This window comes from Athene cunicularia, assembly GCF_003259725.1.
Source record: "Athene cunicularia isolate RWA chromosome Z unlocalized genomic scaffold, athCun1 chrZ_part1, whole genome shotgun sequence".
NCBI classification, from domain to species: Eukaryota; Metazoa; Chordata; class Aves; order Strigiformes; family Strigidae; genus Athene; species Athene cunicularia.
Genome location: NW_020799142.1, coordinates 10,543,156 through 10,566,337, shown reverse-complemented (window position 1 = coordinate 10,566,337; position 23,182 = coordinate 10,543,156). Strand labels below are relative to the sequence as shown.

The following is a 23,182-nucleotide window of genomic DNA, read 5'->3' as shown; positions in this document are numbered from 1 at the left end:
CACCCCAGCCTTTTCCTCATCCTTAGTTACCATGTTTCCCTCTGCATCCAGTAAAGGAGGGAGATTTTCCCTAATCCTCCTTTTACTATTAACAAATTTATAGAAACATTTTATTATTATCCTTAGCAGCTGTAGCCAGGTTGAGCTCTAGCTGTGCTTTGGCTCTCCCTGCATACCTTCAACTACATCTTTATAGTGTTCATGAGAGACCTGACCCCTCTTCCAAAGGTCACAGATTCTCCTTCTGTTCCTGAGATCCAGCCAAAGGTCCCTGTTTAGACAGGCTGCTCTCCTTCCCCACCTGCTTGTTTTCTGGCACCTGGGAACAGCCTGCTCCTGTGCCTTTCAGACTTCTCTCTTGAAGTATGTCCAGCCTTCCTGGTCTCCCATATCCTTCAGGGCAGCCTCCCAAGGGATTTTGTTAATCAGTCTTTTGAACAGGTCAAAGTTTGCCCCCCAGAAGTCCAAGGTAGCAGTTTTACTAACCCCTCTCTTTGTTTCTCCCAGGATCGAAAACTCAATCACCTATCACTGCACCCTAGATGACCTCCAACCTTTACCTCCCCCACAAGCTCTTCCCTGTTCACCAGAAGCAGCTCCAGGAGGGCTCCTTCCCTAGTCGGCTCACTCACCAGCTGTGTGAGGCAGTTATCCTCCACACACTCCAGGAACCTCCTGGACTGTTCCCTCTCTGCTGTGCTGTGATCCCAGCAGATACCTGGGAGGTTCAAGTCCCCCACAAGAACAACAGCAAGTGACCATGAGATTTCTCCCAATTGTTTGTAGAAAGCCTCCTCCACCTCACCGCTTTGGTTGGGGGGTCTATAGCAGACTCCCACGGCAAGATCTGTTTTATTGGCCCTTAACCTAATCCAAACACTCTCAACCCTGTCATCACTGTACTTGATTTCTGAGCTGTCATAGCATGCTCTAACATATAGGGCCACTTCACTGCCTCTCCTTCCCTGTCTGTCCCTCCTGAAGAGCTTGTGGCCACTGATTGCAGCACTCCAGTCATGTGAGGCATCCCACCAAGTTTCTGTGACAGCTGCTATGTCATAGTTCTCGTGCTGCATCATGGCCTCGAGCTCCCCCGGTTGCTGCTCATACTGCATGCATTGGTATAGATGCACTTGAGATGAGCTCATGAATCCAACACCTTTTTGTGAGTGTGGGCCCCATTCCCTACCAGACCCTTCTCAGGTGCTTCCATGACTTCTAAGCATCAATCCCTTCTCTCAAATGAAGTGGCAGAGGGAGAGCCCTCAGCAGCCCACCATCCTTCAAACCTTGGCATGCTTCCCTTGAGGTTATTGCTAACAGGCCTTGTTATCTCCCTCTTCCCCCTCATGTCTAGTTCAAAGCCCTGTCAATAAGCCCTGCTAACTCCTGCCCCAGCATCCTTTTCCTCCTCTGGGACACCTGCATCCCACCTGTCTCAGAATAGAAAGTTTTGTGAACATTAAAGACAGGGAACCCAAAAAACACCACAGCACATATATATGGAGTTTTCAATACATCAGATAGATTGGTACTGTCAAAGAAGTTGTAATACAACATAATTAATGGAAGAAATTTAAGCCATCTCAAAGTCCTAGTCAGAAAAATATCTATTTTCCTGCTTCCAAGTGGTTTGAATTCCATACATCCCGATCTTTACAAAGGGACAAAATTATCTTTGTTTCCCATTTTTTTTTCACAGCTATCCTTGAACCAATGAAGGAAAGCAAAAGCCTTATCTTCTTGCTACAAAATCTAAATTGCTTAAACCGTAATTTACATAGGATAGAATTAACACTAATATAGACTGATAATACTAGAAAAAGCCACAAAATTATATATAAATATATATACACACAGAGAAAAAGTGCATACTAAAAGAAACAACCCATGCATACTTGCTTTGATAGATGTCAGTACTTCATCCTTGATATGGACTAAGCACAAGCTCATTATCTTCTACTTACCCCTTGCTGCAAGAAGCATAAATGCACCATGTATAAACATTCCTGTATATGGTTGTTACCTAAAAGGAATATCTTGCTCCTAGACTGCATAGTGAGGTATGAATTAATATCAATGACTAGAGAAATAGGAAATACAGGACATCGCTAGTTCTGCTCATCATGGAAGTAACTCAAAAACAAATAGGATACACAAAGAAATATACAGAGAACCATAGACAAGCGGCCTCACAGATGAAAATGTATAGCAAAAAGTGTTGTATACAGAAGATGACAGCAGTGCTATAGCTCATACAATAAAAGGAGCTTCCAATGTCATTTTACAAGTGGTTTTCTAGCAGTCCAAGGCGGCTTCAAAGTGTGACTTTGTGCTGTGTGAAACAACTGATTTATCTCAGTGATAGATGCCCGTCTGTACGCCAGCTGCTAACACGTCATTACATAAACTTCATGCAAGAAAACACAGTTATGCTTGCACTATTCAAACCTTAGTATTTTCATTTGATCTGGCAACTAAGACAGTACAATTACAAGTTTAAATGGCCCACATTCTCTCTGATTGATACACACCTCCCAGAGATGTCCAATCAAGCTTCAAACCAGAAGAAGCTACGTGGAAAAGCAGAGTCCCTACTTAGACTGGAAAGACACTTCTGACTACTTACATGAATGCATACACTGCCTTCTTGGGCTGGTCCTACCTTTTCATCATGCTTCTCTTGTATCTGAACACCTGAAATATCCTGGGTTTAATTCCTTCAACTAACTTTCTGAAAATATTCTCTATTCCCTTTCACTTTTACAAAGCTGTATAGAAGACCTACTGAGACAGCAAACAGATCAGAGACCCAGTAGGATTGACATACAGTGCAAAACATTTTTTCCCACTTAAACTACACAGATGAAAACAAATTATATCCAAATAGCATTACAAAACACAAGTTCTGCTTAGTTTTTAATGGCAAATTCATTTAGAGCATCTGCCTAGTCAGGCAGAGGTAGGAAGAAATCCTCTGTTGAAAGACATCAGCTTCCCTAAGTTCCCAACTTCCCAAAGTTACAAATGCACCTTTTCAGAAAGTTTATCTTTTAAAAGGCTACTTTGTGCCCCCAGATGTTAGTACAAATGTTGCTTGTAAGCGTTACTTGTACTTGTTACACCGCCAAGAGTATGTACCTATTTAGCTACCCTGTGCCTGCATCTATTAAAATCTTTAAACTGCTTAACTATTCTGGGACTGCATCTGGCAGTGGCAGTAGCAAACCCAAACCCACCAGGTTTCTTTTCATAGTGTTTTGCAATGTTGCCAAAGATTCCCAGTCCAGTCATGTTCAGAGGTGATGTAAATATATATATATATACACACACATAAATATATATAATGTGCATCATCAAAATACAAAACACACAATAATGCAGAGTACATTTTATATAAGGATGTTACTTACATAATTAAAATGAAGCATGCTTACAGTTTATGTAACTACATTAAGGAGACAAAGCAAGTGGAATTAGAAGTGGGTGGTATACTCCTGTTTCCAGAAACAATATGGATGAAAGAACTGTCAGTAGATGAAATGCTGCTGGGGACTGACATTGTTTCCTTCCAATTTTAATGAATTTTAAGATTTTTTTGGTGATTACTATAAATAAACTTGCAGAAAAATATGGTAGCCAGTATGAATCATGCTCCCTGTGTTGGAGTTTTAATTATCTGCACTCATAATTGATACTACTCATGTAAAGATGCTCAAACTGCATTTGAACCTTGTGCTTGAAATGAAACAAACTACAAGCATTGTGTGTATGAATGACAGCTTAATCTTTATAAATAAAACTGATGTTTCTGATCTATGCTGACTTAATTCAGAAGCCACTCATTTCATGTTGCATTTATAACTGAAGAACAAACCAAGCCAGGACCACCATAACACCTAATTAACTTCACAGATTTCACAGCTGTTTTATTTTTCTGCCCAGTTTTGGAATACACTTACGAAAAATTGTGAGCCCAAATTCAACTTTTTTCCCTGAAAATTTTAGTGTAATTGCATTTTGTATGCACCAACATGTAGTCACTTGAACACAAAATCATTTTGGGACAAGTTGGCAAAGAAAATCTTGGAAAAATCTACTTCTTAAACAGAAACACCCAAAACCTGCAGAGTGATAGCATTTTCTGTAGATGGAGCTGTAATTAATTTATGACACCCAGGGAACTACACCTTCTCTGCATGGCACTCAACTTCAAGGGCTTTTTTTTCCCATATAGTTGACCCGCAAACATATCTGCATGCATGTATAAGCACCTGTATTAAATACAAAATTAGTCACATTTAAAAAAAAAAAAAAAAAGTGGTAAGAGAATTAAAGTAATTACTGTGCTTCTGGTCTGCACAGTCTTGCCCAAGCAAGAAAATAAAAACTCAGGGTATGAGAAGCTCGATCAAGACTGCATTTCACTCAAGCTATCAGATAGTTATGTAAGTTTGCAGCTCATAAACCTTACACACAAGACTTCATTTTTAAAATGCTGCCCTTGCAAATAAACAAGCCAAAGTCTTTGGTCTGCAATATTTCTGCTAAAGGATCTTGCCCTGACTGTAATGCTGGAAGTAATGGCTGCTAGAACATTGGCAAATTCAGTATGGGTACCTCAGGACACACAGGACACAAGCAAACATCAGAATAAAGGGCATGTACTGAATTTAGCACTAAGGAAAGCTGTCATTTAAACCACCAGTGAATGAAGCATACACAAACCAAGCTTTATTAGGGTACCAGTTACTAAGGTACTTAAATATGTTCTTTGCAAAACAACAGAAGAAGAAATAAGAGTATAGTATATTAGTTAACAGACAGATGCAAAGCACGTATATGCATAGCTGGGAAGAAGGAGAAAGTAACCTGATACAATTATGTAGACCAAGCAGTTGATGTTTGCAGTTTCTTACACTTCTACATACCGTAATTTGAACTGAGATCGCACTTCCCCATGTTCTATTTGAACCAGTTCATTGTAACAAGCAGTTATGCTGCTATTCTCCATGAATTGCTGGAAGACAAATCAAGAGTGCATGAAATAGATTGGAAAACTTTTAAACTGTTACTTCTCTTCCTACATCTAAAACTCTAACCTTATAAAGAAAGCTGGCACAAGTCCAGCAAAGGGCCACAAAGGTGATTAAGCATCTCTCCTGTGAGGAAAGGCTGAGAGAGCTGGGACTGCTCAGTCTGGAGAAGGGAAGGCTCAAGGGGGGATCTCATCCGGGTACAGAAATATCTGAAGAGAGAGTATAAGAAGACAGAGCCAGCCTTTTTCTAGTGGGGCCCAGTGACAGGACCAGAGGCAATGGGCACAAATAGAAACACAGCATGTTCCCTCTGAACATCAGGAAAAGCTTTTTTTACTGTGAGGGTGACTGAGCACTGGCACAGGTTGCCCCAGGGAGGTTGTGGATTCTCCATCCTTGGAGATCTTCAGAAGTTGTGTGGGCATAGTCCTGGACAACCTGCCTGAGAAGGGAGGTTAAGCAAGATGACCTTCAGAGGTCCCTTCCAACCTCAACCATCCTGTGATTCGGTAGAAATAAGAAGCTTAGTTGTACCTTTTGTGTCCAGTAACCATCTTTTCCTGAGGAATGATTTTCTAAGTTCTTAAGACAACATGGCTATCTAAAGACAAAGCCAGTATAAATATATGCTAAAACCCCAACTGTGAATTTTCCCATTTGATTTTGGCAACCCAGTTACAAACAGGTAATCTAGAAAAACCTAAACACAGTCTCACACAAAATCAGTATTCCCTTGATGTTTCATTTTAAACATCTGCCCTTAATTCAGAATGGAAATGGAATGCCTTAGAGACATAAAACATACATGCTAGAAAAAGAAAAAAGAAATTATATTTGGCATTCCATTTGTTTTCAAGCAAATATTGCAGTTGAAGCTCAGAGGATAACTTTGCTCCATTAGTAATCTCACTAAGCTGTCACTGTGAATTCAGAAGTGCAGAAAAGTATATAAAGTAAGAAGCATGCTGAAAACTGTTAACAATCTTTTATATACTTCAGACAGGAAAGAATGTCCTCTCTGTTAGGGAAAGGTAGCAGGATGAAAGATCTTGTGCTTGGTCCTGCTGAAATCAGAAAAATTATGTTGACACAAAAGAATTAGATTCTCTGACCTCAGTTAAAAGTTTACTGCTCATTAGTAAACTTACGCTATGAAGAGCTAAATCACTTCTTTAAAAATACAGGCACCAACTCTAGTTTTCACAGAAAATACCCTCTGTTGTCACTAGTTCTCACAGCACAGCTGCATGAAGAGTCAAGAGGCAGCACTCAAACCTCTGAGGAACAAAGAGCTTTTAAGAATTCATTGCTTCTACCTTCTAAGAAAAATTGTGGTTTGGGGACCAATGGCTTAATCTCAAGTTACCAGCAAAATGTGAAAAAGTAAAATTAAAATAGCTGTTGACATGGGTCTGCTTCATTTCTTAAGATTAAGATCTTAAAATATTTCTGTAATTCTCACTTCACACACTAAATGAACACATGGGAAATCAATAGGCACAATTATCAAGTTGTCAAAAACAAAGGTGTTTCTGCATAACAAATTCCCTAGAAACAAAATTGTCTTCTACAGCACTGTAAGATTTAGATTTTCAGTTTCAGGGTCTTCTTTTAAATATTCAAATATGCTTGTGCTAAATTTAAAACAATAGAAAAACAAATTTATCAAGAATATATAAGTTAACAATGATGGCAACCTATTTTAGAAACTAAGCTTACTAGAACATACTAAAGGTCTTTATAAACTGAATTTTAAAGTGGTGCTATATAACAAAGTTTAACCACTGCTGTTTACCATCAAAAATCAATTACTATCTCAGCACAAACCTTTGGTTAAGAACCAAGAAGTGCTAAATCTGCTCTTAACTGTTGTTAACTGCAGATGTAAAAAAAAAATCTCTTTATTTAAGTTTATAGTACTAATGCCATTCATCACTGGCTCGCTCAAAGCTGAGAAATCAATTGAGATCAGGAAAAGGAAATGTTTCCTGCTTTTTTTGAATCTGTGCATCTAAATGCACAAGATGATCAAGATCTATTAAGTATCAAATATTAAAAGGCAGACATCAATACTTTCTTTTTAAAAAGTTTAGTATTTATGCAGTACATTTTGATTTAACTAACTTATACTCTTAAATTGCATTTTACTTCATTATAATTGGATTCCACTGTCATCCTGTACAGAACTTGACACAAGCTGCCAGAGTCCTCACCTAGAAGGAATGCATCATTCTTCTTGCTTAGCAAGTAGTGCTAGGTTTAATATTAAAGATTTTGCTGAAACCCAAAAAGTTTTAATAGTTACTGGTCAATGAAAATCAACATTTGTTCAAGAAAAGAAGTCCAAAATACAAGACAATATTGTAACTGAGTAACAGCAAATACTAAGGTCCCCTTTTTGCTAATATAAATCATAGTTAAAAATCAGTCAGTAAGCCAAATCAGTTATTTAAATTAGTCCATTCCAAGTAGTCCATCACTATTAGATTTATGAGGCTGAGAGGAAAAAAAAGTCAGCATAATAAATGTACTGCATTAACAACACCATTAATACACAAACACAAAAGATGTTACTGATATAGCGAAAAAAAATCAGGTTATAATAAAATAATATTTCTTGAGAAGGGAAAAGAAAAACCAAATAACTCAGCATAAAGAAAAATGCCAAAGGAATGCATAAAATGAACAGACTCCCAAAATCTCTCTCGTAAGATCTTTTAGTGACCGGAATGATCCAGATCTAGATAGTGATCAGTCATCACTGATTTAATTACAAGAAATGAAAGTGATTTCTGTAGGGCTACTTACAATATACACTATAAGTACACGTAAACATAGAAAGACATTAATTTATCGTTAAGTACACATGAAGGTAATAGAATATTTTAAAACTGATTACTCAGATATTCACTGCATGAAAAATATTTATGGTTATTTCCAAAAGTATCCCCCCCAAAAGATTAAAGGAGTTCTTTGGAATCTTTAGATTCAAACCTGATGTAAAATGCCTGGTTTTGTCTACAAAACTCTGTAAAAAGGTGACAAATGGTTTGGCTAGAAGCTCAGACTCTTTACTAGTCAAGTTGGAGATGCATTTAGAAGACAGCCACCATCAGAGTGATTACATTCAGTGTTTTGTCAAGGAAAGAGGAAAACGATGAGCAAAAATAGGACAAATGCTGATAAGATGAATAGTGATAATGGAAAATAAACCTACCAGAAAGGTTAGACTGTAAAAATAAAAATATGGACGAGAAACATAATTTTAACAGATAATATTTAAAAAAAAATATTTCATTTTGCTGCTGAGGAAGAGATTCCCTGCAAATACTCCTCTATTTGAAAAAGGGTATTTTTAAATCTGTGTGTGTGTGTGTGTGTGTGTGTGTGTGTGTGTGTGTGTGTGTGTGTGTGTGTGTGTGTGTGTGTGTGTGTGTGTGTGTGTGTGTGGTGTTTTTTGTATTAATGGATTTAGTTCCTACTGATCCCCATCCAAGCACAAGTCATTCCTATGTTCACCCCTCTGCAAAAATAGGATCTTTGACATCAGATGTGTTTAAAAGGCTTAAAAACAATTCCAGTAGGGAATTACTGTATTATGCTAGATTTCTGATAAATTCAGGATAGCTAGAGGGAATGGTTAGAGCAGCTGTCAGGTGCAAAAAGATTTCACTTTCCTAGGCAGACAGTGTGCCACTGAGATGTGTCTTAGAGTTGCGCAGTGTCTCCTCTGGCTCTACTCAGTACTACACCTACAGTTATAACCTATCCCACAAAACTGCCCTGCATTGTTTTTAAATGAAACACCAGAGTTGAGAAGAAATAAAAGACTTATATGAATTTTACCTTTTTTTTTTGAGAAAACTGCCGTAAGAAAGCACTGGCATTCTTCTGCTGACCTTTCTCCTGGCCTCAACTTCTCGAATTTTTGGAGCATCTAAGCCCTTCAGAAATGCTCTTGCCTTTAATGCTTTTGTCCCAACAATACACTTGCAGGAAAGGCAAGATCTATTACTTCTATTTGGAGATCTGTGAATGGTGACTCTGGTGCATGTTCTGCTTTGCGAAGAAAGTCAAGCTAAATACGAGTTATCTCAGATACTGAATTCAGCCTGAGCATATTAGCATGAGATTCTGCTTGGGTTAGTTCCCTTCTTTCTTGGATTTTCCTTACTACCATTAACTGTCTAACTATATATAGTTAATACTCCCCAATTATAGTGTCCACTGACGTGCTTCTACCACTTCAGTGATAGAACCATCCTTATAAATGGCTAACGTTAATATTACAGCTGATTCATATTATATTAACATAACATTAATATCTTTCCAAAGCCACTCACACAAAGGTTAGAAGAGGGTAAGCAACTGAACCTAATATTAAAGCTGAGAAATCCTGCCTTTCTGCTCTCTCCTATAAAGTTGCTTTGAGAAACAGTGCAAACAGTTACCTTCCCTTCTCCTACCTGTACAAGAAAGCCTCTAATGCTGTCCTGAGATGAATAGGTGCAGAACAACACAACAAACCTCAAGAAAAAAAAAAAAGTTCTTCTTTACATCAGGAGGAGCTGGACTATTTTAGTAATTCCTTTGAAAGAGTAATCCCAGCAGTATGAGGCACACCTGGGTGTCTAGTCAGCATGCTGCAATATGCAACACACATTAATCAGGGTCCCCATCACTGGTTTTTTGATGCAGACATAAACAAAACCCATCCACCTCCCACCTAGACCACAAGAAGTTAATCTCAGTATTCCTATTTATTCTGGAAGGATTAGCTAGATCACAGCTTCTCTTATTTCATATGCTTTTTAGATACACTGTTGAAAAGAAAAGAATACCCAATCAACTACCACTGGTTTCTTATCAATAAAACGTTGACAGAAGCAAATGTATAGTTTTCAATTTGAGGAAGTAGAAGTGTCTGTAATTTATGAAGCAATCATGTTACTGTATTAAATATGTAATTTATACTTACCCTATCAAAGCCTGCATTAAGAAGGGGAAGAACAGAAGTCTCTTCTTGGTCAGCAGATCTACAAAACAAAATCATAGAATCATTTAGGTTGGAAAAGACCTTTAAGATTATCGAGTTCAACTGTTAACCTAACAATGCCAAGTCCACCGCTAAATCATGTCCCTAAACGCCATGTCTACAAAAGTCTTTTAAATACCTCCAGGGATGATGACTCAACCACTTCCGTGGGCAGCCTGTTCCAATGCTTGATAACCCTTTCAGTGCAGAAAGTTTTCCTAATATCCAATCTAAACCTGCCCTGGTGCAACTTGAGTCTGTTTCTTCTTGTCCTATCACTTGTTTCTTGGCAGAAGAGACTGACCCCCATCTCACTACAACCTCCTTTCAGGGAGCTGTAGAGGGCGATGAGGTCTCCCCTCAGCCTCCTCTTCTCCAGACTAAACACCCCCAGTTCCCTCAGCCGCTCCCCGTACGACCTGTGCTCCAGACCCTGCACCAGCTCCGCTGCCCTTCTCTGGACACGCTCGAGTCATTCAATGTCCTTTTTGTAGTGAGGGGCCCAAAACTGAACACAGGAATCGAGGTGCGGCCTCACCAGCGCCGAGTACAGGGGTCAGATCCCTTCCCTGTCCCTGCTGGCCACGCTATTGCTGACACAAGCCAGGATGCCATTGGCCTTCTTGGCCACCTGGGCACACTGCTGGCTCCTGTTCAGCCGGCTGTCAATCAACACTCTGAAGTCCTTTTCTGCCGGCCAGCTTTCCAGCCACCCTTCCCCAAGCCTGTAAAGCTCTGTGGGGTTGTTGTGACCCATGTGCAGCACCCGGCACTCAGCCTTGTTGAACCTCATACAACTGGCACCAGCCCACTGATCCAGTCTGTCCAGATCCCTCTGTAGAGCCTTTCTACCCTCAAGCAGATCAACACTTCCATCTAACTTGGTGTCATCTGCAAACTTACTGAGGGTGCACTTGATCTTCTCCTCCAGATCATTGATAAAGATATTAAACAGAACTGGTAAGTTGTATGGTCACACAACATTTAAGAATTAGATGGTATCAAATTTGACATACTTACCTAAACATAATGATGCATAAAATACATACTCAAAATCATACTATTACAGAAGTTGATGCTATAGACTTCTTTTGTAGGTGTTTGCAGCTATTACTAAAACCTGATATTTATTCCTACAGCAGACCTGACAGGTACTTCACAGAAGTCCTGTACTCTTCACAGACATACAAGGGCATTGCAAAAAGAAAGCATGAAGAGGATAAAAGATATCCTATGATAACCTATGAGAAAGAATCTAAAAAAGTGTTATTAAGTAAAAGGTGAAGCAAGTTGTACAGTCTCACTCAGCAGCAAACTTAGTCTATTTTCTAACCTTGGCAGGAGTAGTCCTTCTGCCATGATATTTCCTAGTATTTTAATTGAGCTAAAAAATTAGTAAAATTAGGACAGATTCAGTAGTCTGCAGGGGTTTTAACAAAGACAGGAAATGTCTCTTTTTGATGGTATTTGATAAAAATCTGTTTAAGTGAGTAAGAATTCTGCCTGAATACGTGAGATATGAATTACTGAATAAGGATTTCAGGACAACATATTGGTGAGTTTAGTGCCAACACGTTTGAAATTTACTCCATTACTCAGTTCCCTAATAACCAGTGTATTATTTGATCTAGTTATTTCCTTTAGAAGGTAATACACAGCTTACCATTTTTTTCTTTTAAAAACCAGCACATAGCTTTGTAATTTTTCATAGGATACAAGCCATTACATTATGACCCTCTGAAGGTGGTAGGGATAGTATGACTCTGTATAAAAGCAAAGTTATCAAATACTTAAATAGGCCACATAACACTTCACTAATCCATTTCAGGCAAAATAATATTAAATTTACTCTGTACGGCTTGCTAGTAAGATACTTTCTGTTATTAGATAACTATTATACATAACCTTCCTACAGAGTAAAATGAAGATCTTTCACAAAACAGTAATACTTACATGCGTGGAACCACAGCAAGTATTACAGTGTGCTCTGATGGTTTTATGGCACGAATAGACCTGAGGAAACAATAATTTCTCAGTTACATCACATACATTCTCATTGTTACTCTGAGTATCTTTATAGAAAATATAAATGAAAACCAGGACTGGAAGACACCACTGAGGCTAGAAAATATCACACTGCCAAAACCTACCTATCCTCACTTACACAATCCATTTCCCTTTTGCTACCAGATTCCTCAGGTTTTTCTCACTGTAGTGAAAAGGCAAGAGCTTCAAAAGCACTGGGCATGAACAGCAGCTCTTCAAATCCATTCTTATAGCCTAACAAAGGTTTGCCCTGTTCACTTAGCTTATTTGGGGCAGACTGACCTGAATGCACGGACCAAGAAAGGTCAGTATATATAACGCATTTTCAATACCCATTATCTAATTCAAACAAGAATCTCCACAACCTTCTCTTATATTTACCACTGTCCTCGATATTGTAAAATTTTATTTGGAAGTGGGAATTGTTTTGGGGGCACGCACATAAGAAAAGAGAGTAAAGCAAACTATAATTTATGAAATACCGAATAAACAAAATTTTACCATTTCCTATACTATTGAGAAGTTGAAAAAAAGTATGACCAACTATCAGAATAACACTTCATTCACCTTTTACTCACTAAAGATAACCTTTTTGAAACATGTCACACTGTCCTGAATAGTCTTTACATTTATTTGTTGTGTTGATGGTAGTTCTTCTAAAAGGCCAAGTATTTAAAGTTTAAAATGCTCCTTGTCATAAACACGGCAAATTACAGCTCATAATGGACTGAGCAGCACACTATGGTGTATGGTACAAAATGTACACTTTAGCTAAAACACTGTATTTTAGCAAGGAGCCCCAATATTAACTGCTTGCAACATGACTGCCAAGACAGTCCTGTGGACTAGGAGACCGAGTTGAAATTCTGTGAAGAACTGACAGTGCCTGACCCGGTGGCTGCAGCAGTAATACAGAAAGAAGCAGGCACAGACAGTAGGGGATAGTTTCACACCACCTCTGGTTCATGCTCTGATAGAAGCCCATGACCTAAACAGACAATTCTACAGCTCAGCCTTGCCAAAAGCATATTTTTCTTACTGTATTCCTTCTACACACATATGTAAGCCTCCCAGTCTCAGTCCCCAAGCTTCCATTTTACTATTATTTTGGGAGTTAATTTTTTGTTGTGTTTTGGTGGGTTTTTTTCCCTTTTTTTTTTTTTTTTGTTTTTAAGCTTAGGAGCTTTGGTTTTGTACAATATTTTCTGAAGTTCAAGAGAAGCATAAGGTCCTTTAGGTTACCTGCAGATATCTTCTGCATCAAAATATCTGGAGTTCCTGTGATCTATAACAATTATTTCCTGGTGCTTATCAAGAAAACATTCAAGTGCTGACTCTGGAGTCCGGGCAACACTGCACCTGTATCCAGCTCTGTCACAAGCCCACCAGAAACCATCGCTTTGGTTGTCTTCTTTTGCAAAGATCAGCAAAACCTGTAAAACATGCAAAACAGTCTCTGCATGGTGCAAATCTTAACAAATACTTCCACTATATGAAATACTGCATCTACTTTGAAAGTGGGAAGATTGAACTGCAGACTGTAAAACAGTTGCTGCAGTAGCACAACTTTCTTAATAGATTGATTATTGATTACAATGAATAGTTAAGTGTGTAGGACTGATATTTAGGACCAAACCAGGTGGTAAGTCTCTTCTAACTCATGTTCAAATTCAATCAGCAGCCACCCAGCGCAGCTGGATAGGTGTCCAAACATCATTGCCACTCTCATTGGGCCATCTCAGCTACAAACACTTTTAATTGTAATGAACTGTCTGAAATCCAAGTGCCTTACGTTAGTTGTTTGTCACTGAAGAACAATAATTAACACAGTTTTATTCAATGTTTCTCCTCTGATGGACAATAAAATGGAGTTAAACCATATTCTTTCAAAACTGAAAAGAACAAGACAAGCAGATATGGACAGGGCTGGGTAGGAGAAAAAAAACCTGATTCAAACATCACAATTTTTACCCAATAAATTGTCCCTAATTATGTAAATATATGAGGTAGCATCAACAACTTAAGGAACTCCTCACACAAGATCAGGTTGGACGTGTGCTGAGCCACTGTTCTAAAAATCAGATTGATGCTGTAGGAAGTCTGTTTGCTGTCGCACAGACTCTAGGCTGAAAACAGCTGTATTTGTGTGTTTCTTGCATGAAAGAAATAGTGTCTTTAGGAGAGTAAAAAATCCTTGCCCTATAATATATATATTATCAGCATACAAATCACACAGCTAGGAAGTCATGTAAACATTCCCCTTCAAACTCTGCATATATTTATATAGCAACTTATCACTAACCATGCCACCCTGTGTGAGAGATGAAGAAGGTTAATTTAGTGCAAATATGCTAAGAAAAAAGAAAGACTTCAAAAAGTCAAAAGTCTATCCACAGCTATTCAAATTGCACAGAAAGGCAGCAGCCAGAGAATAATCTATGCATAAAGCAAAATCTTGTTCATTTCACAAATAAAAGTCATCCCCTTACATCACTGATACAACATGTCTGGGCAAAATTTTGCCCCAAATGCTCATAAGAAAGTTCAATAAACTTTCATCTGTGCTGCTCTATGCAGCTGTGGTGTTACCATGTGAAATTCAACACCATCAGTCTAGAAGCTAGAAAGGGTGATCATAACTCTCTCTTATCTTGAGCTGTCTGAATTGTTGAATTCTAAACAAAACCCAAATCAATTAATGTTACTGTGGTAGGACAATCAATCAAGGTTTTATTAAACAGTGCGAGAAAACTGTATGCTTAAAATTTCCATAAATATCAAGAGGTAACTTAAGAACTTTCAATTTATTAAATTGACTATTTTTAATTGCCGTTAACAAACAGATTTGGGTTATCTGACACTTAGCATCCAAGGTAACTATTTTCACTCTACCTAATCCCTGATCTTTTTCCAGCCATTGAAGTGTTGTAAAGCAGGGACATGGTTGAGCTGCAGACTTTGTCTGTGAATACACAGGTAAAGTCCCTACTCTGATCTTCTGTTTAGTTCCATCTGCTGTTAGTTTAATTTTGTTCCTAGTTTGATCAGTACAATATGGTCCAGAAAATTGGGGGTGGAGACCCACATTTGTTGATATCTTCCTTCTCTCCACATTTCCAGTTTGGAAATAAAGGATAGCAAAACGCTATCATTTACCAGCTGTAAAATAATGGATCTTAATTCAACCACCCGATGCCCCATTGGTAGGTAATTATCAGTGTGTGAATCCTTCTGAGAACACTTACCTTTAAAAAGTTTTAAAAAGTATTACTACCATGCTTTCTCATTAATATGTGTATGAAGATTAACATAAAGCATCAAAACATAATGTAACTAGAAGTATATTGTAAGACATGCTCTCAAGATAAAAATGTAATAATCCATATAAACAATACTGTCAAGGGAAAGCTTGAATTCAATCTGTGTTTCCTGGCAAAAACCCCATGTAGCTATTTTTTGGTGTATACTTTGTCAGTGTTACTGTAAACAGATCATTTTACTTCTGGTGTTATGTTTTAGGAGCTCTGTGGACTTCTCCTTTGCAGACCTTCACATTTTTTGGTAATGTATTGGAAATTCTGCCATCTTTCTAAGTATTTACTTTGTATAACTATTGCATGTGTTGTTCTTATTTTATCATACAAGTACAGGAAATGGACAGAGATTTGCTTTAAAGAGCTCAAAATAAAACAAAGGACACTATCTGACTACAGAAACATAGGGTACCAAAACTAAACTGAGAAAATTACAAACAACAATTTAAGAAGTAACAATGAAGTTACATAATTATTTTATGTTATTATATCCCAGCAAGAGAGTTTTAAGGTGGAAAACAATTAAGTTAGGGAGGAGCTCTTGTTACACTGAAAATTGGCAAGGGTGAAGAGTAAAACGCTGGGCATCATCATGCTTCATTTACAGCTCAACAGGCAAGATTGCCATCATTAGAACAGAAATGGGAGTCTGGTATCAATGCTGTGAAAGAGACGATGGCCAGTGAATGTCTTACGAGATGAGAAAACACAATATTTGAAGAGAGGACACATCCAAACCTTTATATCAGTTCTGGTAAACGCTTCTGCAAAAGGTAAGACAGCATTTTTATCTTCACTAAATGTTTATAAAGAACACCTTTCACCTGTGTTCTCTGGAGAAAAGTCTTTAACATGTACTTTTATCATGGTCATTTCTAAGGTCTCAGAACCAAACCATGCCTATTTACAAGCCTTAATACAAAATTGAGGCAGACGTGCAAGCTGCATGGTGTTTGGAGGGTCAGAGTTGGTAGATTTACTTTGGACTGTTCCCCTTGCCCCGCAATGCCAGCAGCACCTGGATCACTATCTAGTACAAACTGAACAAAATCTGTCCTCTAACACAACTGGTCATAAAGTTCAGGGAGGAATCTATTGAATGGTTTATGGCAGGTCACAGTCACAAGGTCACCTCTCAGACAGAAAATACAGGCCATTTCGAGGCTGGCACAGGTGTCTCATAACAGCATAAAACACACACCAGAATAAAAAGAACATAGCTAAGAAAAGTCTGGTGGCAATTATTTTAACAAACTAAATTGACTGATAGACAATTGTGAACATGATTAAGCACCCACAAATAGACATTTAAAATGTGATATTCAAGTAACTGTTTGCACTGCACAGAGGAACTTGTACCTCCATTGTCAAGATGGAATAAAAGATTAACACACAGTTTTTAAATGTGTGGTTGTGTGCAACACTTGCGAAATCAGCTGAGGTAATGTGGCTTGTTCCACAAACAAAGGAGGTGGGTTTACATAAAGTTTTCTACCTTTACTGTAAGTTAGTGTATCACAATGTCTTTACGGAAAACTAGTTAAAAGTTTTACTTAAGGTTTGCTTTCTGTTTTTACTTAAGGTCTTCTATGGTAGCACCACAGATTCTCACTTGTGTAACGTAGGGTCAAAATAACATCCACACCTGACATCAAGAAGAATGACAAACACTTTTAAATTAAAACAGAAAAAAAAACCCACTTTCCCTTCTTATATGAAAAATTTTCACTTGTAACAGCTAAAACTGGCACTATGATATTTTGGGAAATCAAATTTATACAAAGTAAAATCCTGACATAAGCTCTGAGAGTATTTGTTAAATAATCTGCTTGATCACCTTTGTGAAGATGATCACAGTCTGAAGAATATTTTTTTTGTTAAGAGTTCCACACTTCTATGCTGAAATTCCTTGCAGAACCAAAGCCTGGTCTACTGCTGAAGCCACTGTTCCACAGTTGTCTTACAATATAAACAGTTACATCAGATCAAGTCATTGTTAAGACTGAATGCTTAATACAGAAATAAAAATTTAAAGCTTCATGATGCATATACATATGACTTATTTTCATTGAGAATACCATTTCTTCCACATCTAGGTTTTTCCTCTCAGCCATATATTGAGGGGTGGGGGGTAAACAACTAGAAAGGTGACCGGTGACTAAATGTCTCTGTATTTTACAGAGTTAAGTGACACAAAAAGTTAATTCAGATGGATGCTGTATCACTAGAGCAATGTTAAAGACTAAGATTATTTAATTTCCTATCATCTGAGAGCTCTAACACCCACTATAAGCTAAAAAAATACTTGCCATCTATTTACTGCCTCAGGAACAAAACGTACAGAAACAGAAGCAAGTATGAGTGAGAGCTGTTGCTCCTTAAGCTGAAGTTCAACCTGTCTTGCTGGAAGTGCTGTGATTTCTTGGATTGGTGACCTGTAAAAGCACAGTTCTCTGTTCTGTTGTGCAAAACCCAGCAAAACTCGACAGGTACCTAAACTTTCTAAAGGACCTCTCTGCTTTGGTATATCAGAACTGAACAGCTTTTAACATCCAGAAAGGCAGCTCTTTCCGTTGCTAATGCACATACACACGCACATTCCTATTGATAGGACATATATAAGGAATGATCTGATGTTAATGGAAATCTAAGCACCTTGTTTACCAAGTCAATTTACTTGTAGATCTCTTCTCAAGCAATCAGATAAACCAAAACACCAATTACCCACCTCACAGTCCTTGCACAAGTAAAATGAAAACATTATACTTAACTATAGGGGTTGAACCTTAATTTCTTCACCCATTAACACTGAATCGACTGTATCAAGAAACTGAAACAACTTCTTACCTGAATTGGATCTTGTGTCAGTCTCATGGGCCCAATTTGTACTTCTGTGGTTGAAGCCTGCTAAAGAAGATTGATACAGATTATTTTTTTTTTCCCCAGTATGGTTCTTAACAAAATAGCTTTTTACATGCAAGAATGATAGAAAGATCAAACAGAACCATGAAACTTCTCAAAGGCAGGCAGACATATGACTAGCAGCCTTTAATTAGTTGCTTTGAAGTGTATCTTTTATGAACATGTCTTACCAAACTCCTAATTTCATTTGCCTCTAAGTTAAAAATGGTAGGGTTTTAAATAAAGAAACAAGAAACTGCATTTCTTTCCCCTCTTTCCCCAACAGAGTACCTTGACTACACAGAAGGACTTGTAATCTGTTTAAGACTACAGAAAACTTACTTTTTTCTGGCTCAAAATTTCCTTATCATCTGATTGCAATATAGAATTTGTATTAAAGATCTTGTGACATATATTCAATAATAATATTTTAATGGGTTTGGTTAGGAAACAAGCAACTTTTCAGACAAGGTAACTTGTTTGGATTGCAGATTTTAAATTGTTTTCCAGAATCACAGCCTTTAGTTTTCAGGAAAAAACACTGCTACAATGTGAGTCATGACATTTGCAGAAGACATGAGAGCACATCATGATTTAAAGCTACAGCAAGAAAGCCAGCAGATACTGTCTGTGATTTGTTACCATATTTCCTCTGAGTTCAACTAAACTACCTTAATACTTTTTGTGTCTTGATACATTTCAACACTCCTATACACTACTGATTTGTTTCACTTCAGATCATTAGCTACAGAAGGTTGTTAAGCAACTGAACAATACCTATGTCCTCCCACAGATGCATGTACGTAAGGAAAAGTGTCTTTGAACCCTTTAAATATTGTCACCTTCATGCATATGAAGGATTATTTGCAAGTTAATCTCCAAAAGGGCAGATTCTCTGCTTTCCTGGTACCAGTTACCCCAGACGCCAGGTGTAGGCAAGTTAAACCAACTGCTCTGCAATACATGTAATTTGAACAAAACCCTAATTGTTGGCAGATTCCCAGGTCTATTCCCTAACATACAGGAATCTTGGAGCTTTATTTCTGCAGCATTTTGCTCTGCAGTGCCCATTAGTTGGAGACTTTTGTCCACATATTATCTTCTTATATTTAGTATTTTTCAAAGGAACGTGTATAAATATTCAAAATGGATGAAGTTACCAGTATTCAACTTTCTTCCTTAAAGAATAAAATACCATGTTAAGTATTAACAGCCTTGCCTGCATGTGAGACGGTGGTATTATGTATAGCTACAACTGACACATTGGATTTTCATGCACCACTGAGCATCGATTCTTCTCAGCCCAACAATGTATGTCAGAAGGTGGTAACAGGCAGTACTCCAAAAGATTAAACTACAAAGCCTGCCACAGTTTTCCAAAACAAAAACTGCCCCCAATATAAGTGTAGTTAACCTCTCTTTTTCTTACACAAAAGATTCACTTGCAACTTGATCTCCTGCCATATCAGCATGTAACTTAATGTAAGTAAATTTATCAGAATAGAAATGAAGTTAGAATCCACCACCAACCATAAGTTATGAGTAAGGTTAGAGAAACAGTTCTCTGAAAGCTCCCAACCCCTCTTCTCCCTCACCAAAAAGGAGAAACAGCATATTCATACTGCAATGGTATTACATCGGAAATCCTTAAATACATTTTCTATCATGATATAATTTGATTTTTTTTAAAAAATAAAGAAATAATTTTTAAAGTAGTCTCACTGGAGGAATCTGTAAGAGTACATAAAAGACTTGGGTCAGTATCAGTGTAAAAGCTTCTTTTTTTACAACGCACAGCTTTGACTGTCCCTGAATGTATTGATCAAGTGCCTGGGATCCTTCACAAAAGACAGTTGGAACACAGGTATTTGTTTTATTATCCATTTATTAATGCTACTAGGGAACTGACATTGTAAAAGAATGCCTTCCACTCTTCTACCACTTCAGAGAACATCCAGCTTTAATTACTCTGTTTTGTCCAAGATGGAATAACTGTGTCTGAGACATATATCGATGCAGGCAACTTTATCAATCCTTTGACAAAGATTCCTTTACAAGGTAGCCACTTCTCGTAGCCTGGGAATTTTAAAACAACATCAAAAAACTCACACAACCTGTGAGTCAGGGTTTCTCTCCCTGCTGCCTCTGTGTCACCCTCATGAATAGAAGGACCTAAAAATCAGGGTGTCTCTTTCTCTCTTCCCCCCTTCCAGTTTCAGGGTGTTCTTGCCTTTGCTAACAGTAGGAAAGGTTCATGAGGCTTAGATAATCTGCCAGCCCCGATGTAGGTGAATTTGCCCCCATCCCATGCAGACATGATATGATCAGAACCACACATGGATACAGAAAAGGTGCTGCTATCTTTGAAAAATTGCCACATATAACCTTTATGTCCCTAAACTGCTCAACTTCATTACTTAAACAGTGCAGTAAAACAGATGGGATCCTCAAATTAAGACTGGTAATGAACTTGAGCATAGGAAGGATTAATAAACCTTCTCATCAGATACAGCAATAACTATGTCTGAAATCCTCCCTGGATTTGGAGTTCTGAGTTCTGTTTTACAAGCCAGTCCCTTAGATTTATATGCCGAAATTGCTCTGGGTACAAAGAGACTGTCTCACTTTTCTCTTTCAAGACACTACTAGAGGAAGCAGCAAGAATAATGACATGAGTGCCTGGCCTTTGCAAATGTCCCAGATCTCTCCTTGGCCGAAGGGACTAATTTCACATCGAAGGAACTAATTCCACATCTTCCTAATTCCCAGAAGAGTCCGACCATATGGATGTCGCGTATTAGTGATACTATGACCATACCTCTGCTCATTTCCTGACTTAAGTGAATATCTCATTGCTGATGATTTCCAATTTAAATAAATCTCTTATTATTTGATTGACTGTCAGGAAAGACTGTTAATAGATCTGCCATCTAATTCAATTAGTACAGGAGCTCATGACAAACTTTTGTGGTAAAACATGTGGTTCCAAAGAGGTCAATCTATGGTTTCAGTGAGCAGAGGAACAGACACAGGGTTGGAAACAAAGAAATCATAAACCAACCATCTGGGAATAACAAAATCTTAAAAATAGTGAAGACATTTTTGGTTTAAGATTTTATACTGTCCATTATTATTTCCAGTAACATTCTAGCCTCCCAGGCCATCTCCACAGGAATCAGCTATCAATCAAAGAATTAAAAGACAAAGTCAATGGTACTTTCTTAATGCATATTTTTTTTATGTAAATCAGTGATCATCAATTACCTTACAATAATAGCAGTACCATTAAGCAAAATGTACTTACCATTTCATTAAAGTTCCAGCCTTTTAAACCACCAACAAAAATCTTTACACCCCAATATGCCTGCAGACTTACAGTCCCTGCAGTTTATGAATCATAATCAATTAGTAACACAGTCACTGTAAAAATAAAACACTAATTAGTACAGCAAGACCTTTTTGAATAATTCTTCATTGCTCCAGAACAACAATAGCAACTAGACTCAACCAAGCAGTGAAGCAAAGATATTGGTGAGTTCAGCCTCCTGGAAAGGCTCAGGATGGATGTGCCTGTTAAGAAGCATCACACAGACTCCAAGGTCTATGGACAACCTTTTGGTCTGAAAGCTCCTTCCCCCTACCTCCTGTATCTTCTTCCCCCTTTAGTCACTCCCATGCTGATGCAGTAGTATGTCTTCAGATCTCTATCCCTTTGGTTTCATAAGTGGGGCAGGTAACAGGATTCTCTTTTCAATACAGCTGCATTCCCTTGGCTCCATCTCCCCATCTTTGCTAGGCCTCATCTACATTTTTCTCAGCTCAGTCTTCCCCCTCTACACCACTGTTGAGGGCTGACACCTCATCCTATCCTTTGTCTATTACCATTTCCATATTCGATTATACCACTATTATCAACCTGAATTCCCTTCCCTTTTTTTCCTGGCCAGACTGCAGTCCTGAAAGAGACTGCAACCATGTGTGACCTCTACACTGGTCTTAGCCTTGCCTGACTTCCCTTATGAGACACAGGGCCCACCACTCTTCTCCAGCATCTCTGGCCTGGAGCTGGTGTCCTGCTCCTCTTCCTGTGACAACCCACCTGAGCAGGGTGTGTGAGTCTTCTTCCACTGTTCAGAAATGTTATACCTCTCTCTTCTTCCTCTTCTTTTATCTTGTCTTTCTTAGCAGAACTATATCCCAATCTTTCTCCTACTCGTTTACTTTTTTATCACTTCTCGTCCATTCAACTCCTATCCAGTGGCACTTTTCTATAGCTTAACACTGGGCCACTCTTTCCCTGTTTGGAGTCTCCCCATACTTCTTTGACCACTTAACTGTTACAAGGAATATCACTTGACCTGTCTAGTAATTTGTGTGTATCAAAGAAGGGACAGGTTTACCAGAAAAAAATGAAGATGTTTTTTCATAAAAGATGCCATCTCTGACTCAAGAAGCCCATAAATGATAAACTGGCAGAAGCTGGAGAATAAATGGGATAGATCCCTACATGCTCCTCCTGCTGGAGACTTGGTCCTGAGCTTGATGGATTTTGGCCTGACCTCCATGGCTGTTCCAGACACCTTCCTCACCCGATTCATTCGAATGCCTGCCTCTGTTCACACTCTCCACCCACCAGTACAGTTACTCTGGCAACTCTCTTTCAGGGAGCACTACTCTCTGCCACTTCTGTTGTCAAGTTCTGGTTTGTTTGTTGTTTTGTTTTTTAATTCTCCTCACTTGCTGTGGCTTCCAGATGACTTCTGCTTCTGCTTTCCCAGCCCTGCATTTCCCTGGCTCCCACTAGAGAGCTGCCAACCCGCTCTGCTCCGCACGCAGCTCACCCTCAG

At 38.3% G+C, this 23,182-nt stretch overlaps 1 protein-coding gene across 2 annotated transcripts in view; it reads right to left on the bottom strand.

Moving 5' to 3' along the window:
* PDE8B (phosphodiesterase 8B) overlaps positions 1-23,182 on the bottom strand; it is a 71,377-nt gene that overhangs the window by 33,115 nt on the left and 15,080 nt on the right. The window contains exons 2-6 of one of the 2 annotated variants that reach the window (XM_026865344.1): positions 18,282-18,338; positions 13,363-13,553; positions 12,028-12,087; positions 10,018-10,075; positions 4,932-5,020 (exon numbers count right to left, since the gene is read on the bottom strand). In XM_026865344.1, the coding sequence (XP_026721145.1) occupies positions 4,932-5,020; positions 10,018-10,075; positions 12,028-12,087; positions 13,363-13,553; positions 18,282-18,308 (425 nt within the window). In that variant the 5' untranslated portion in view covers positions 18,309-18,338. The remainder of the gene's footprint in view (positions 1-4,931; positions 5,021-10,017; positions 10,076-12,027; positions 12,088-13,362; positions 13,554-18,281; positions 18,339-23,182) is intronic. The other variant, XM_026865345.1, reaches the window with a different exon arrangement.